This window comes from Hemicordylus capensis, chromosome 2 (assembly GCF_027244095.1).
Source record: "Hemicordylus capensis ecotype Gifberg chromosome 2, rHemCap1.1.pri, whole genome shotgun sequence".
NCBI classification, from domain to species: Eukaryota; Metazoa; Chordata; class Lepidosauria; order Squamata; family Cordylidae; genus Hemicordylus; species Hemicordylus capensis.
In genome coordinates this window covers 375,530,591-375,548,760 of record NC_069658.1, presented here as the reverse complement: position 1 = coordinate 375,548,760, position 18,170 = coordinate 375,530,591, and the positions used below count along the sequence as shown (strand labels likewise).

Here is an 18,170-nt window from a genome sequence, read left to right as displayed (position 1 = left end):
ATACAAATGTTTTCCCCATGCCAATTAGTTTTTAATGGAAGATAAGTTCAAACTTTCATACTGATTTGAGATATAGGAGAATGGGATAAATCTTAAAGTACTACTTGGTTTATACACGCACCTTGCCAATATAATTGAACTGAAGAATTACAGCCACTTCACATGGAGGTAATGGACAACCTTAACACAAGTTGTTTTTGAAGAGGATTTACAGCCAGATATGAAGTATGCTTACTCAGAGGTAAGGCCCAGTTTCCAGCCTAAATCTGGGAAACAACTCTTTCAAAAAATCTCAGTTGAGTTAGAAGATTATACGAGTCTGAGTTTATGTCCTGGCAATATACATAATTTTATTACTGGTTACTTATTAATTGTTACTTGTGGTGTTTTTGGTTAATCCATTCCTTGATCCAGGCCAGTTTTTGAATGGGGCTTTAGTTACTTGTATTCCAGTCCTGGAGTAAAGGCGGGGCTAACAAACAGCAGCAAGGGCACTGAAAAGCAGTCTGCACTATTATGTACATAATATCTATTTCATTAATATTCCTGATTCCACTCCATGGCCTTGTGTTTGCATACCACAACTCTTTCCCTTAGATTCTACACTACTCAGTGTGAATGTTAACCATGCCCTATTCAAGTATGCGGTAAATGGCAAGTAATTTGAATATATCATCATTGCACACAAGCCTTCCCATGCACTGATACAGTGACATTTGGTTTTATGAATGTTATTGTCCACAATCAGTTCTGAGCCCCACTGGAATTTATTAAAGAGAAGATAGCCAGGAATAAAGAAAGCTGTACCACAGCCAACTCACTGGAAAAAGATTTGTTGTGGGTTTTTAAAAAATGTACATCGCTGTAAACAGAGATAAACTGATATCCTAAAAACACCTGAATTATCATGCACAGGTGTTTCTATGTAACACTTTATGCTAGGCTGCCAGACCAAATACTTAACTGTGGCTACTGCTAAGAGAAGTATTCTTTATCACACCTTGGTTTATAAGGCTACTAAGCAATTATTTTTCCTTGCTATAATGAGAATTCTATGTGTTCTTATGGCATGCATGCATACATGCATAAATAGCCCAAACTGCTGCATCGAATTCCCAATTCAGTCATACAAATGTGATGCAAAACAACTATATTTTATACCTAACAGAATTCCCTATTCCTCCATCATCACTGAAGGCCCACATAAAAACAACTTGGAACCTGGGTTTAAGCCTTTAAATGTGTGGGAAGGTAACATCATACTCATGGAGCAGTCAGTCAGTGAGAAACAATTTTTGCTTCTGTACATGTGGGATATTACCAAGAGGTCACCTTCAGCAGACCATTGAAGCCATGAGAGGGATATAGAGAAGAAAGCAGTCTCTTAATCTATGTAGGGTCCACATCCAAAGGGATGCTTCACACGAGTTGTTTTCACACTTGTTTTCCTCATTTTGTTGCTGGATCCACAGAAGCCCCCAAATGCCCTTTAATTCCCTCCTCAGGTTTAAAATACAGATTGGAGAACTGATACAAGACCTTTTAAAATAGTGTAGTGATAGTCAGGTTTGAGGGAGTACTAGGCCTCAATTAGAATAATGGATTGGAGGGAGGGCCTCTCAAAATAAGGAAGAAAGCCTGGGAGAATCAAATCCCTGTGGCCCAATCCAGGGACTGGGTTTACTGGACAACAGCCTATAGAGAAGTAGGGGAGGGGTGTGTGATTTCAGTTCATCCCTGGAGGCCTTGGAGTGAGGTCTGATCAGCAGCCTCTGTAGGAAAAGGGGTAACAAACAGCCTTGGGCTAGGAAACAACTAGAAGCTCTTTACCTGGCAGTAAATAGGAAGGACAGGGACCAGTTTAGCTAGATGCTTCAGGGAATTTATTTTTATTTAAGTGCTTGGATTTTACTGCATGATTCTTGTAGTTCCTGGGGAAGGGTTTTGCTTGAATGAAAGCAGTGATTGTTGATGTCTCTTTAGTTTTCCTTATCATCCAATTATTAATACATCATTGTTGTTGCTATAGAGAGTTACTCCTTATTGGGCCCTGCCCTAGTCACACACTCCTGAAGGCCTAAGACTACTCAAGCCTTTCTTGTAGGGAGGGGTTTCCCACTTTACTCTCCCAGAATATTCCCTTGGAAGTGTGACTCAGCTCATATACAAAAAGTAGATGGTGAAAGCCTACCTGGGCCTCACAGACAGAGAAGAGATTTTGTATCCTGCCCTCAGAGGAGAGCTGGTCTTGTGGTAGCAAGCATGACTTGTCCCCATAGCTAAGCATGGTCTGCCCTGGTTGCATATGAATGGGAGACTTGATGTGTGAGCACTGCAAGATATTCCCCTCAGGGGATGAAGCCGCTCTGGGAAGAGCATCTAGGTTCCAAGTTCCCTCCCTGGCATCTCCAAGATAGCGCTGAGAGAGATTCCTGCCTGCAACCTTGGAGAAGCCGCTGCCAGTCTGTGAAGACAATACTGAGCTAGATAGACCAATGGTCTGACTCAGTATATGGCAGTTTCCTATGTTCCTATGTTCCTCTTTTGATAGTAACAAATAGAAAAATTGAGGAAATGACATTTGTGCAGCAGTGACCTTTGGAGAGGTATTAAAGAGTATTATGGAAGTCTTGTGTGGGCAGCTTCTGAAAATGTAACAGGGAAAAAATGGGTCTGCATGCAGAACATATATGTCTTGATCACATCCCATAATATTTTGGACTTTATAGATGAAATGCAATAATGGAAAAAACCCATACACTTGCTAGTTTGTCTTTTCAGTCTCTAGCAATAGGAACCCATGCAGTCTCAGTCTTCTGGACCACAGAACATACACAGACATAATAAACTAGTATTTTTTTTTCTTTTACAATATATTACATAACAATATCTGTTTTCATATCAAGCACTCCCTGTCTTCATGTGCTGTCTTGTAAATAAACATAAAAACAAATTCGTATATTTTTCTTTCTACAATTGGATAAACAGCTGCATGACATACAAAGGGCTCTTTAGTGTGAGATATTTTGTATTAGAATACAGCTATGAAATCGACACATACCAAGTGTGTTTTCACTTTAAAAGACATGGAATCCCATCTAGAGAAAATAAGACTGCAATCCTGTAATGTTAATTGAGAAGTAAGGACTATTGAACCTAGCAGTAGTTACTTCTGAGTGAACTTACACAGAAATGGGCTGCATATCATGCTTATGATCCCCTGAAATTAATGAGCAGGTTCAGCATGACTAACTTTCTACAGGTAAGGTCATGGAAGTGACAACTAAAGAAGAATGAGAAGATTAAATATGCAATCCCCCTCTGCTGCATAGTCTGAGGCCTTGAGGAGAGACAACATAGGAACATAGGAAGCTGCCATATACTGAGTCAGACCATTGGTCTATCTAGCTCAGTCTTGTCTTCACAGACTGGCTGTGGCTTCTCCAAGGTTGCAAGCAGGAATCTCTCTCAGCCCTATCTTGGAGAAGCCAGGGAAGCAACTTGGAAACTTCTGCTCTTCCCAGAGCCACTGCATCCCCTGAGGGGAATATCTTACAGTGCTCACACTTGTAGTCTCCCATTCATATGCAACCAGGGTGAACCCTGCTTAGCTAAGGGGACAAGTCATGCTTGCAAAACCAACTCTCCTCTCAAGAGATCACATGGCAATCCAGTGGGGCAGAATTGACACTACACAAGAATGACACCATATCACACACAGGGGCATAGTTATAATTGAGCTTATGGGTTCAAAGAACCCAGGCCCCCAAGCTCCAGAAGGCCCCTCAGCTCCACCCCTCCTTATTTCCTTCATTGTCTACCTCACTCTGAAGGGCCACTGGGGAGAGGGGTGAACACGGATCTCTTCTTCCCTGATCACACATCTTATTCAACTAAATATTACCAGGAAAATGTAGGTTGGCAATGAATTTCCATATGTTCCCCATAATATTTAGTAAGCAGGGCTATACACTGAACAAATATTCCATTTGGAAGCTCCTTAAGAGGTTCTGCAAGTTGTATGATTCAATCTGCTGCCTTGGCAGCAAATTGAGCTACAGTTTGACCCACTTCAAGGGGTTGTGTTTCTTTTCAAAGATGATGTTTTGGCCATGGACTATAATATGAAATCATTAAAATGATTTGTTTATTGTCCAAATGGGATAAAACACACAGTAAACTGACTCCTTTGAGGCCATGGTGCCCTCCAAATTTCAGAGAAATAGCTCCAATGTGCATGCACAATTTAAAGTTTTACAAATCTCTTTTGCCAAAGAATGCCTGAAAGGTTTTTTTTTCCTTGTCAGAATTGAATAAAAGCTGTAGGCATGTTAGTCCCTTGAGAGGGCATGATACCCATGAAATTTCAAGCACATTATTTCATTTCTGTGCAGACACACTTAAAAATTCTACCTTTGCTTTTGATAGCTAGCAGCCACCAATCAGAAACAGGGGAAGCAGCAGAAGGAAACATTTAATTGGCTCATTCACTTTAAAGGAAAATAAGTCAAATGCCTTTAAGTTTTTTGTTTCATAGGAACATAGGAAGCTGCCTTATATCAAGTGAGACCATTGGTCCACCTAGCTCAGTATTGTCTACACAGACTGGCAGTGGCTTCTCCAAGTTTGCAGGCAGGAGTCTTTCTCAGCCCTATCTTGGAGATGCCAGGGAGGGAACTTGGAACCTGCTTGCAAGCATGCGGGTACTCTTCCCAGAGTGGCCTCATTCCCTGAGGGGAATATCTTACAGTGCTCATACACATCTCCCATTCAAATGCAAACCAGGGTAGACCCTGCTTAGCAAAGGGGACAATTCATGCTTGCTACCACAAGACCAGCTGTCCTTTCATTGATTTCATTGTAGAATGAGATAGAACTTGCAGATATTTTAGTCCCTTGGGTGGGTTTTAAGGCCTCCAAATTGCAGAGAAATGGCTCCAGGAGCTTTTTCACACAGGGCTTTTAGTTTGCATCTCCTCTGGAATGCAGGGTGTGCATTCACATATCAGCCAGATTTACCCTGAAGTCCCTGCAAGCTACTGGGGACACATGATTGAGGTTTTTTTATTGTGCGTTAGAGTGTAGCCCGGTTTATATCCAGGGTAAAAAAATCCACCTTTTGTGTCAGGCCTTTTTTTTTTTTTTTGGCAACTTAGAACTCCCAGTAAAGCCTCCCAGTAAACTTGTGGTAAAGTCTGCTGTCTGAAAATGCTCCAGGCATTTCTGTGTAAGTACACTTTAAAATTCCACCCCTTAAAAAAAAAAAAAAAGGCCAAATAATTGCCCAATTGAAGCAAGTCAAATTGGCCGAGTTTGGCCTGAATAAGATTGTGACTCAATTTGGAGATAACTGGGCCACATCATTCCAATTCTGTTCAGCCTCAATTCAGACATTGAAGCATTGGGCAGCCTTAGTCTAATGCCCCCAGCACTACAGCTATCTCTGCTTTCAGACCTCTCACTGTACACCACAAAAATCAGATTTGAGCACAAGATGATGTTTCCTTTATGACTTCCTTTGATCACTAGAAGTGGTAGACTATCCAGCAACATAAATGGGTAGCCCAGTCCCCTCTCATAGAGGAAGTTGAAAAAACAACAGAGGTTCCTGATCCTCCTCCTCACCCCCATCAGGGAGTGATGTAGCAAGGAGAAGCAGTCACAGCCTCTGGTGGTTGTTCACTTGCTTGCCCACTCTCTCACTCTGCCCCAGACAGACGGTAATGATTGGGGTAGAGTAATGATTGAGGTGGCAGGTCCATTGAGGTTGGAGGGTCAGCTGAAGACAACTTACCATCCCAAACCTGAAGCCAGCACTGCGCTGGCCACTACAACTGGCAGGCAGTATGTATGAGCAACCTCTAGATTAGCCTGACTTAGTATAAACACAAGGAGTCTGGATTTCTTACTTTGGCAGTCAACATAGCTGTACTGTCTCTTTAGTGCATTTCAAGGTCTAGCTTTCCCAACTCCAGTGACATTTACCTCTGGAAGCCCGAGATGGAAGGTCCATATCTGGTCATCCCAACTTGGTCCTGATAAATAGGAGATTGTCCTAATTGCACCAAAGTACTGACGGCTGCTGCCAGTCCTGATATACAGGAGGAGTTTTCTTAAGAACATAAGAACATGGAAGCCCAATCAAGGCTGCTAGGTAACATACTGAAGTCCAGGACCCCCAGGGTAGCATTCTCTGAAAAGCTACCTGTTCCACATGCAGGGCCAGTGAGACACACAGAGCTGAGGGATCTCAATTTTTGGATGAGATGTTGGTGACATGAGGAGGGGTTTAGATTTGTTAGGCACTGGGATACATTTTGGGGCAATCAAAGCCTGTACAAAAGGAATGGGCTCCACTTGAACCAAGATGGAACCAGACTGCTGGCCAGGTCACAGACCAGCTTTTAAAATGACACCTGGGGGATAGCCAACAGGAACTGGGTAGTATTTCATTCAGCAAACAGAATCCCCTATGGTATGAGGGTGCAAACATTTCAGATGTACAAGGGGACAGAGTAGAACCAGGAGTAGAGCCGATGGAAGCACATGACAGCTGGTCAAAAAGGTCAAATTACAGTAAGGGAGAGAGCAGAAGGCCAATGCCTGGTAAGAGACTTGGCATTTTAAGTTGGCTGGAGTGCTTGGTTGCTAATGAAAACATAGATATAGTGTGCATAATGGAAACCTGGTGGAATGATAAGAACCAGTAGGACACTGTTATTCCTGGATACACACTCTACAGAAAGGATGGAGAGTTGGTAGATTGGGAGTGGATTAGCACTGTATATTAAAGAAGGGATAGAATCCAACAAGCTAGAAAACCTAGGAGGACTAGCGTCCTCCACATAATCATTATTGGTGACAATACGAGGAAAGAAACGATAACTGTTATTAGGGATGTGCTATCACCCTCTGAATCAAAATGCTTAGAGTGACCTGGAGTTAAAGAAACAAATCACAGATGAATCAAAGAGAGACAGAGCTGTAATAATGAGGGACTTCAATAACCCTCACATAGACTGGGCAAATTCACATGAGGATATTGACAGAGAGGCCACATGTCTAGACATGCTAAATGACTGTGAGTTAGAACAGTTGGTTGTGGAACCAAACAGAGGGAAGATGACCTTGGACTTAATCCTGAGTGGTGCCCACAGCCTGGTGTGAGATGACAGAGTTGTTGAACTATGGGGGAACAGTGATCATAGTGTGATCCAATTCCGCATATATGTAAGTGGAGCATTGCTAAGGAAGTCCAACACAGATACATTGGACTTCAGAAGATGAAACTTCTCAAAAATGAGGCAACTGGTAAAAAGGAAGCTGAAAGGGAAAGTCAGGAGGGTCAAATCACTCCAGGAAGCATGTAACCTATTTAAAACTACAATAATAGAAGTTCAGTTGGAATGTATATCAAGAAAGAGGAAAGATACCACCAAGTTCAGGAGGACACCAGCATGGCTAACAAGTAGAGCCAGGGAAGCTATAAAAGGGAAGAGGATTTCTTTCAGAAAATTGAAGTATTGCCCAAATGAAGAGAACAGAAATGAACATAAATTCTGGCAAAAGAAATGCAAGGAGATCCAAAAAGAGAGTTTGAGGAGCATATAGCTAGATGTTGCAAGGGTAATAACAACAGCTTCTTTAAATTTATCACAAGCAGAAAACTTGCCAGGGAGGTCATTGGATTCTTAGATGATGAAGGCATGAAAGGGATTATTAAGGAGGAAGAGAAGGAGATTGCAGAGAAGCTGAATGAGTTCTTTGCATCTGTCTTCATGGCAGAGGATACTGACCATATACCCACTCTGGAACTGAGCTTCTCAGGCTTGAGAAGAACTGGGCCAATCTGAAGTGATGAGAGAGTTTTTCAATTGCCTTGAAAAACTAAAAATCAACCAATCACCAGGGCCAGATGGCATCCACCCAAGAGTTCTGAAGAAACTCAAATATGATCTCCTAGCAAAAATATGTAACTTGTCCCTGCAGTCTAGGGATGTGCCCAAAGTGTGGTTCAAAGCATGGTTTGTGTTAGAACTTACTTAGAACATAGAACTTAGAACTTAGGAAAGGAACTTTAAGGAAAAAGAGAGCAGGTGCTTACCTGCTCTCCACCACCCCTTCCAGTTTCCTGCTGTGGTGGTGTGCATCCCCAAAAGCCCAGCACACCATCAGTGCTCCCACGGCATCCACACATGCATGGACACCATGTATATACAGTACACACTGGTTATTTCTATTACAGTACCAAAAAATCACAAGAAAAGCAGCCCTAACTTGCACCTCAGTCCCAAACTCAATACTTCAGGTGTTGGACCAAATTAATCTGATTTCTACATTTCAAACTTTATCAAACATTTCACAAACTTTTCTAAAGACAACCAATATTTTCTTACTCTTGTTCACATATGAATTTCAGTATTGCGATGCATCAGTATTCTATTGATTTCCAGAGTACCTTCCCCAACCTAATATGTATAGTGTTAAGGGGTGACAGAAATCAAAGGTCAGCAAAGCAGTTCCCTTAGGAATTCCCATTTACCACTCTTGCATTAGATCTATATAGTTTGCAAACGCTACTCTTTGAACACAGCTTTTAAACCTTAGGACTTTCTCCTTCAATTTACTACTATTTGCGTTGCATTGAAAACGGCACTCCTCTCCAGTTTGGTTTTCCAGCACCATGGAGAGCACCCAGTAGTCCTAGAGTGATGGCTTTTGAGCAACGTCCTCAGTTTGTATCGGCAATCTGCTGCACCTTGCTTCTATAAACATGTCCATTCATAAAATCCGAAGCTGATTCCCACAGCTGGTGGGGGGGAAGTTGCGGGGCGGGGGGAGGAGAGGGGTGATATATCTATGGGAACGCGTGCATGTAGCCAGAGAAAGCTCAGTATTTAGCAGAGTATACTGTGTCTTATTGGCCACCTGATGTTATTATTCTGCTGGGCAGTGACAGATGCATCCTTGAACAGGCAATGACATTGAAAGGGTGCTTGGCAGCAAAGGGACTTTTATTCAAAGTGATATTAAAGAATCACTTTCCTGCACCATTTGGCAATGGCAAGAAAATCTTTCATTCAGGAACATAACTGTCACACACACACACACACACACACACACACACACACACACACCTGTCCAAAGATGGCATAATAATAACAACCCACCTCCTCCAAAACCTAGCCTTGCCTTGTCATTAATATAGCAAAGATCACTTTGGACAAATATGTCGCCTCCCCATTATCGGTGTCTAAAGGTGAGGAGAAGGCAAGACTTGTATGGCTTCTGTTTTACGTGGATCTTTCTTTAAGCGTCAGTCAGCAACACAATATGTATTTGGGTATTAACGATCTCTCTCCAACCCATCCTACATACAGAATATGTGTGTGTACTAACCACACTCACTCAAAGGGGGGGGGGAGAAGGAGGGAGAGGGGAAGCATCTTTAACATTTCCTAGTTTCTATTCATTCATATTTATGAACCGACTGAATATTTGATCAAAAGATTGAATAACAAGGAAGGCAGATTGGGAAGGTGGGTGATTCTCTCCCCCCACCCCCCGCGCCATTTCGGCACTAGCCTTGAAAAATCAAAATAGTCTCTTTGGTCAATTGCATCTGTCCGAAGATTGTATCTGTAGCTTCCCCCCTCCAGCCCTAAAAGATCTCCCTCCTTCCTCCACTACTATCCCAAATCATCATCATCATCACCATCATCATCATCATGTTGCAGATTGTAGAAAGGATTTGAGTGTGCAGCCAGAGAGAAAGGGATTAGAGAGAGAGAGAGAGAGAGAGCGCTGGAAGTTAAATTGTGCTGCATATTAAAAAAAAAAAAATGGGCGGATTGGTCTCTAGATGAGAGCTTGGTACCACCTTCCTTTCTAAAATAAAATCTCTCTGGCATGAAGTCACAGCCTATTTCACATCCGGTTTACCCCGGGACGTACTACTACTGTCTTGGTAAAGAGCAAAGCTTTTTGTTGTAGAGCTGCGATCTGAATCCCAGGGAAGGAAAATTTGGGTGTTAAAAATCGAAGAGCGAAGCAGCAGCAGTAGCAACAGCAGCAGCGGCGGCGGCGGCGGCGGCAGAGTCCATGATGGCTGAGAGCGACTGAATGAGTGAGAAGAGCAGCGGAGTCTTAGCCGCTCTAAGGCGCCCTTTACCTTCCAGCAGCCCCGGCTTTCTTGGGCGATTCTCTCGGGCAGACTTTCCCAGTGCATCGGCGAGGCTGTGCCCAGAAGGTCTCTAGGTAACAGTCGCTTTCCTTCCTGCTCTAACATCTGCCGGAGAGCTCTTTCTGTGTCTGCTTCCCCCCACCCTCTCTCTCCGCGGGAAGAGCATTTATGGATGGAGGGGACTAATTTTGCTTTCTTCTCCCATAGCAGGTACATCATCGGAATGATTTGCCAATATTTATTCCCCCATCCCCCACCCCATCCCCCTACCCAGGTTGAAAATCCGCAGCGATCGATGAGCAATTGATAAGAAATGGGGGGGGGGGGAATGATCTGCTGGCGAAACAATCAGAACAATTACACATATTTCGGAGGAGGTGGAGGGGTGGCTGGGTGGTGGTGGTGGTGGTGGTGGGGGTATGACTTTCTCAGGGAGAGGGAAGAATACAAAGTTGCTATGCAGGCTGCAAAAACAAGTCTCCATCTCCTCCTCAGAAGCAGGCGGAATTTCTCAACCTGGGTCCAGAAGCAGAGCTTTATTTTGGTTCTGAACGGATGTGCCTGACATGGATGTGTGTGGGTATCTCCTATGCGTTGCTCTTTCCTTTAGAACTATTCAAAATAGTGTGTGTGGGGGGGGGAGAATGATGGGCTGGACTGATATAGGAACACATTTTTTATTTATTTTTCGTTGCCTTTGATGGGTCCCCCCCCCCAAACAGGCTGCATCCTGGCACCTGTAAGGATTTGGTGATTATATGTATGTATTTATTTGATTTTTTTTAAGGGTGGGGTAGGAGAATGGAAGGGTAAGGGAAGCTCATTGTAATGGACTGATATTTTAAAACTGCTTGTTTCAGGCACAGTGCAAAAGTTAATATTATAAAGAATTGTGCTTTTGAGACTACAGATGCAACACCCATCTTTCTAGGGGAAGCAGTGGAACTCACAGTATTCCCTGCTACCATGAGGATCTCTTGCTCTGCCTTCCCATTCCAGTCCATATGGACACCCTCTAAATTTTGCTCACCAAGTGTTTAGCTCCAGATCCTCGTACTCCAAACACCATCTATCTCGTTAAACTGTCTTGTCTCCATTCCATTTTGCAATAGCATGGTGTTGTCTGAAAAATTTCTTTCTCTCCCTCTTTTGTGATTGCTTTCAAATAGTCTAGTCAGTATCAGTGCCAGGAGAAAAAATTCTTGGGTAGCACATGAGACTGTAGTGGATTCCAGCACTTGACATACAGCAAGAGGCAGGAAGCAACAGCATTGCCTAAGCAGCCACACTGGATTGCAAAGATTGCTTCCAGAAATATCATCCAAGTTTGTTATTGGGTTGGGGAAAGGAAATGGGGCAGGCCTTTTCTTTTTACTGAAATTAAAATGGGACTCGGCTCAATCATAAAGTGAAAAACAAAAACATGGAGTCTTTTGTAACAAGGGTGTGCTTCTATCAGCAGACAGGGAGACTGGTTACTTACAACTTGAGGAAAGGACAATATTCATGCAATCATCATCAGCATATGATTTGCTTATAATGTGTGCCCTTTAGAATGATGGAAGCATCCATGGGTATAGATAGCAATGGAATCCAGAATTGAGATTCTTGTGTTATGCTGCTGCTAAAATACCTTGGTAACCAAAGGCAGGCATGGAGATCTCTCTAGAAGAAACTTCATAGGACTTCCTATGGATCTCCAAGACCCTAGGGAACACCCTTTCCCTCAGCATTGACTGGGATGTTTATCACTCATTAAAGCTGAAATAATATTTAAATCCTTTGTGGTTCATTTATGTTATTATAAGGATTTATAAATCTAAACTTGAAAGTATCAGGGGGTCTCCCCTCCTTTTGTTTTGTTTTTGAAGGATCAGAGTAGAACAATGAGAAACCTTATATGAGTTCCAGGACTTTTAAAGCATGAGATATGCTAGATCTACATTGCTCCTTGAAGCCAAATGGAGAATCCACTTTCTAGAAGTAGAAATTATTTAGTGTGGAATGGATGGAGCCATTTTGTTTCCCTTTGAATGGTACACCAGTGTAAGTCACTGTTTTGACTTCAAGGAAAGCCATCTGAAGTTCTTTTAACTCTGTTGTATTTTCAAGTAGTATTTGAAATCAAGCAATGCTCACGTGTTTATATTTTGTTTTCAGCCTCCAAAATCTACCATGAAGATGACGCATCTTTTCTATGACAGCCTTTGGGCCTGGGCTCTCCTCATGAGTACACTCAGTGGAAGAAGGTGGGAAAAGATCTTTTTAAACCATTCAGCAGTATCACTTGGAATCTTTTTCTTATTGGTTACAAGAGAAAGAAATAAGCAGCACATGGGCTGGGCTACTACTAAGTGTATTTGGGGAAAGTTAATCCTGCTCAAATCCCAGCTAAGTCAAAATACAAGATTGAAAGAAAACTACAGTTTGTTTGCATAACATCTTTAGTGCAATGCTGTTCAGAAAGAGTTTGCCAAAGACTGCATGACCTACACTAAGGTTAGATTAATGATTTAAATGCGGCTAAAATATATAGTCCTTCATACAGACAAAGTGCACAAGAGTGTTTTCAGCATAGGAAAAGCAAAATATAATTTCATTTTAGACAATAACACAAAGGTGTCTTGATCTTATCTTGTTTTCGTGGAAATTAGTGGGGCTGGCCTGTGAATTCTAGGGCTGGCACTAACTTAAGTATTTTCTCATGAAAACCAAACTTTATCAGGAAACTGGATCGCTACAACAGATTGCATTTGAAAACATGAACAATATTGCCAAGACACCTTTATTGGTGAATTAAACATTTTAGGCCAGGTGACAGGATGCATGAGAAGGTTATAATCCACAGTCATTAAGATGAGTGGGAAATTTGCCACTGACACCAATGGAATAGAAAATACACTCAAATATACTGAATGAGGCATTGGGATAGCTCTTAAATTGTGAAATGCATTCATCAAGATTACATTTCTCCCCAAAGTGAACATATCACCGGAACTATATTTTCAATGTGAATTACAAATTATGTTGAATAATTGTGTATCTAACTCGATGTTGCTCAATTCACCTTCTTTTATGCAGCAACAACATTTTAATCCACCTCATGAAAAAACCAGAATGTGAATTAAATTGTATGAAGAGTTGGGATGGTGAAGGATAATCAGATTTAGTGTCAGCATTTCTTCTAAAAGGACAACATAATCAGACATATAAACAGAAGATGTACACACAGCTTAAACTGATGAGAGATAAAGGAACAAGCAACTGAATTTCTGAAGAAAAGGAAAGGACATACATGGAGAGGAAAGACAACTGACCAATGGATGTGTTCCATTGCATCATTTTCTTTATGGCATGTGCTGGCATGTCTGTTTCACTAGATAGTGTAGATTTGAAAGAATCAAGATGCATTTGCCTGCTTTTGAAAAATGATATGAGGTGTCACTATTATAATGACCTGTAGATGGAGTTAGTGCACAGTGTTTCATTATATAGTTGTTTAGTGAGAAACCACAAACAGAGTCACTAACATTTTCTTTCAAGATGTTCACAATGAAAAACAATCATTCCAGGGATAAAATGTTTGCCCATCCTTGTTCATGTTTGTCTTATGGCTGCTAATAGATCAATAACACAATGGAGAAAAGTCACACAAAGTGAAAGGTCACCAGTTTGCAGTCAGAGAGTTCTGTACCAGAACTGGCACTTCCAATGCTAGTTATAGATGGTCGAGATTGGTTACATGTGCCATAGATAAATGGCAATGGAAAAAGATTTGTCATTTTGCATTTCAAATTATTTGTTTTGAAATATTGGAAACAATGTGTTCATGTTAGTAGTATATGTAGGCCTATTCATACAAAACAGGGTGGCTGTTTAGCAGAGAAATGATCAGGAAAAATAGTCAGAAGTTGCTGAATTAAAAAAAATCACATTCAGAAATAGTTATAACCAACTGTGTCTTCACTAAGTATTTTTCTTTTTTTCTTTTTGGTACATCACATGGATCTTCACCTGCCTTCAAGTATATACATGTATCAATGCATTTAGAGATAAACTAGGCAAACATCTACACAGAGTTAAGCACACTGTTGAAATCAATATAACTTAAGTCCTTCATTCTTCACTCAAATCATCATTGAGTTAAGTGGGGATTGTGACCACTGGTGTAATTCACCTTAAAACTGAGATAGCAGTTCCAGAAAAGTTTGACTGAGAAGCAGTTCAAAGAATTGTGCTGGTATTGAAATTAATGGCAGATACACAAACCAACAACTTTGAAGATCACATTGCTTATGGGTAATGTAGTCTTGTAATTAAGGTCTGGAAATTGGTGCTTAGTGCCATTTTACACATTTAAGAGAAGCTGGGTCCTTGCACTGGAGGCTGATCATATTGTATTTGAAAACTCTGAATGGCTCTTGCATCTGAAGGCTCATCAGAAACGAATTCTTGGAAGCCTCTGCCAATCATGGCTCATGGACATGTCTGCTGTGTGTTTTCGGAAATGCAAATAACCTTCAAATGTGATAGAAAAGAGATAGTTGATATGTGGTGGGATCCATCTTTTCTTGAATGTGTGAAGTAGCCCTAACACTTTCATTAACAAATGTTACATTATACTGTCTAGGGAGTAGATTTTCAAGAAATATGAAGACTTCCCCCAGTGTTTAAAAACTATCATAGGGAATTTAAATATCCACAATTTTGGAAAGGTGTATTTTATAATAGGAGTACTATTGTTATATCTCTCAGAAAAAGCTAAATATTTTTTTTCATAAACCAATTTAATTAACAAGCATTTAATTGTAATTATTATACATCTATATAAATATATGCTGTCAAGTCGGTGTTGACTCTTAGCAACCACATAGATTCTCTCAAGAAGAGAGAATCTAGCATATGTGTGTAGCAAATGTATATATGCTATACATACTTCTATATATTTTTGAAGTAATAGGTTGGACTGTTGTTGGACAAGTGATGATAACAATTATGTAGGACATTTTGCTTTTTTAATTTGGGATTTTTTAAAATTTAAAAATTATTTTTAAAAGAACTGTAACTGAATCACCTCAGTTATTAACACGGTCAAAAGAAATGGAGCTTGCAAAGGGTTGAAATCATTCTTGGAGAAATACACTTCAAAAAAGTGTTTGGTAAAAAGATCTCAGTTAATCACATCACACCAGATACCAAGGAGGCTGATTCAGTAATAATGTATGTGACAAAGTGATCAAGAGGAGAGTAGCTTGGGTTCAAGGGCTAAGTCTTGCTGAGTTTACACTGGCAAATGTCCCACTTTGCAAATAGGAGCTTTCCCAGTTAAAGGGCAGAAGAAGGACTCCAAGATTTGGCTTCAAGACAACCAAGATAGATGATTAGGAGAAAACAGTATGACTTGTACTTGAAAGTGCAGAAGGGGAACCACTTTCTTAATGACAAGAACTTTAGGTGTTTGAAGAAGAGGTTGGGAATTCGACTCATGCCCATGGATACCTGCAGAAACTATTTGTTACAAGGGTTGATAGACTAACATTTCAGTCTGGTAAAAAAGGAGATAACATATTGACTTCTAGGGACTATGCTAATATTTAGAGTTCTGTCTATGGTGTACTGGGTGCAAATATTTCTCTATCATGAGAGTAATAAGCATGAAATCTAGGGGAAAGATAGGAAAACAACAATGCCATCTCAAAATGTAATTTCCTGCTCATGGTTTAAGAGTGTCTTCAGTTTGGCTTTCCTGAAAGCATACTTGGAAGCAAAATAAGTCAATAATACTGAGAAGGTTTCAGTGTGCTTGCATTTTAGTAAAACATTTGATTACACTTTTTACTAATGTGCCAAAATATTTGCAGTGATGTGAACCAGGCTGCTTTGTGTGGAGGTGATATCATGGATGCAATCTTAAACACACTTTCTTGAAATTTGTGGGGTTTACTTCCAAGTAAATGTGTTTAGGATTGGGCTAAATAGCTATTTCTTTTAGCATATTTCAGAAAGTCTTTCTTTCATGATGCTTTTCATTCTAAGAAAATAAAATATAAAATATAATAAGCCATTTTGTCTTTGAGTAAGAAAAACACACTACCCCAACAGTCCTAAACAGAAATGTTGCAAAAATGAATGGGAGGTAAACAATATAGGACCAAACCCAAACTTATTATCCATTTCTAGGCTTACACGTGTTTTGGCCTAAGCTATTTAATGAGTATGTACACTTTAAAAAGAAAATATGTAGTGGAAAGAACCCTATAATGCTGCCACAATCTGGCTTGATGGAAGAGATTTTGCATTTATAAATCAGTATAAGTAAGATTAAGCAGATTTCAGAATTATGATTTTGTAGGTTTGTGGGTGGATTAATGGTTTATAATGTTAACAGCACTGTTTGTTTTTCAGCTATGGACAAACTTCCTTACAAGATGAAATTAAGGACAACACAACGATATTCACCCGAATTCTGGACCGTCTGCTTGATGGTTATGATAACCGCCTGAGACCAGGATTGGGAGGTGTGTGTTACTGTGATTTCTGGATTGGTTTTAAAAAGAACATTGTCTAAAATGACGGACCCTTTGCTTTTTGTAAGTTGCTTCAGCTTCTGTTCTAGGTCTATAAAGCTGTAGAATGAATAAATAAATAACAAACAATATGGACCAGCTCAATGCTGCAGCATACCTGTCCTCACCTAAATCCCATTGCTTTACTAGTGCTTCATAATGGATGGTCAAATTTGTTGACCCAAAGCTGAACAAAAATGTTTGTTCAGGTTCCTGATAAGAAGTGAGCCAAATTGGTTTAAATGTGACATTTTCAGTTTAACTGAGTCAAGGACTGAGTATCTTAAAAAGCAAAATCTGCTTTTTTCACTTGAAATAATATGAAATAATAAGGATAACAATGGAATTGCATTCCCAGTCATTTTTAAGATCATTTTTAAATGTATTGATTTGTGCAAATACAGGAAGTGTGAGTGAGCTGTGCTACCTGTATTTGTGTATCATTAACACCCAAAGCTTCTCTAATGATTATTAGCATTTGGTCCACAATGTTTTTTCTGTGCAGTTCTCCACTGTTCATTACAATGCATATAATTTGTCAGTGTTGTTAGGAAAATTGCTGAATTGTCCTTCTGAATCCATAAGGAATCTATCCATACACAAATAAACAAGAGAAATAAAGCCTCAATGCTTTATATTGGGGGCTTTCCTGATTTCTACTACTATTTCCTCACATTGGAGCAGAGGCTGCTCCTGAGACTCTCTTGATGTTCAGAAGCAATGTTGAATGGGAGTGAGGGGTTTCAGTGGGAAAGCGGGCATGAGATGCACTGGTGTCTGATGTATGATTTTGGATTTTGCCCAAGTTATGTTTCATTAAAAATTCTTGGAAATAGTTTTGAACTGATTCTTTTTGTTGTCTGACATCTTTCAAGAAGAATTTTTTATACTAGCTCAATGAACATAGGGTTTGATTTTAAGTATCTATTCCATGAATGGAAGGCTATTCTATTAACACAAGAGAAGGGGCAATTTTTATTGATCTCCTTCCTGCAGTAGCCTTCCATGTTACAATCCTGTTCTCGAGGATCCCCAACCTCAGAAACAGATATTCAGAGGGGTGCAGGGAATTACGAAGGGAAGGAGAATCAGTAAAAATTGTTCTCCTCATGGGTGGAAGTGGGAGAAATATTTAGGATCCGATCTAGGGGCTTCAACTGAATCTTTGTTGTCCATTATATATCAAGTTTCAATGGGTGGCTTCACATGATCACTGCCAAGTAGGTAGGCTGGGTAAGCTGGGAATCAGCAGGCATGTCATGTGAACCCGATTCTACTAACTTGCTCTGCCAACTTCAAGTCTTGGTTACAGAAATCAGGTGGAAATTGACAGAGGCTCTAACAAAAGGGTCAGGAACTGCTGGTTGGCGGGTAGACACGACACACCTGCTGGAAGCATACACTTGCTGAGAACCTCTGGT

The 18,170-nt window shown here is 40.5% G+C and overlaps 1 protein-coding gene across 3 annotated transcripts in view; it reads left to right on the top strand.

Annotated features, from left to right (window-relative positions):
* The first annotated feature begins 9,698 nt into the window (after window positions 1-9,698).
* The window catches only part of GABRA1 (gamma-aminobutyric acid type A receptor subunit alpha1), a 66,926-nt gene continuing 58,454 nt past the window's right edge, over window positions 9,699-18,170 (top strand). The window contains exons 1-3 of one of the 3 annotated variants that reach the window (XM_053295417.1): window positions 9,699-10,257; window positions 12,344-12,432; window positions 16,589-16,701. In XM_053295417.1, the coding sequence (XP_053151392.1) occupies window positions 12,359-12,432; window positions 16,589-16,701 (187 nt within the window). In that variant the 5' untranslated portion in view covers window positions 9,699-10,257; window positions 12,344-12,358. Of the gene's footprint in view, window positions 10,394-10,623; window positions 10,760-12,343; window positions 12,433-16,588; window positions 16,702-18,170 lie in introns of those variants that run through there. The other 2 variants (XM_053295418.1, XM_053295416.1) reach the window with 2 other exon arrangements.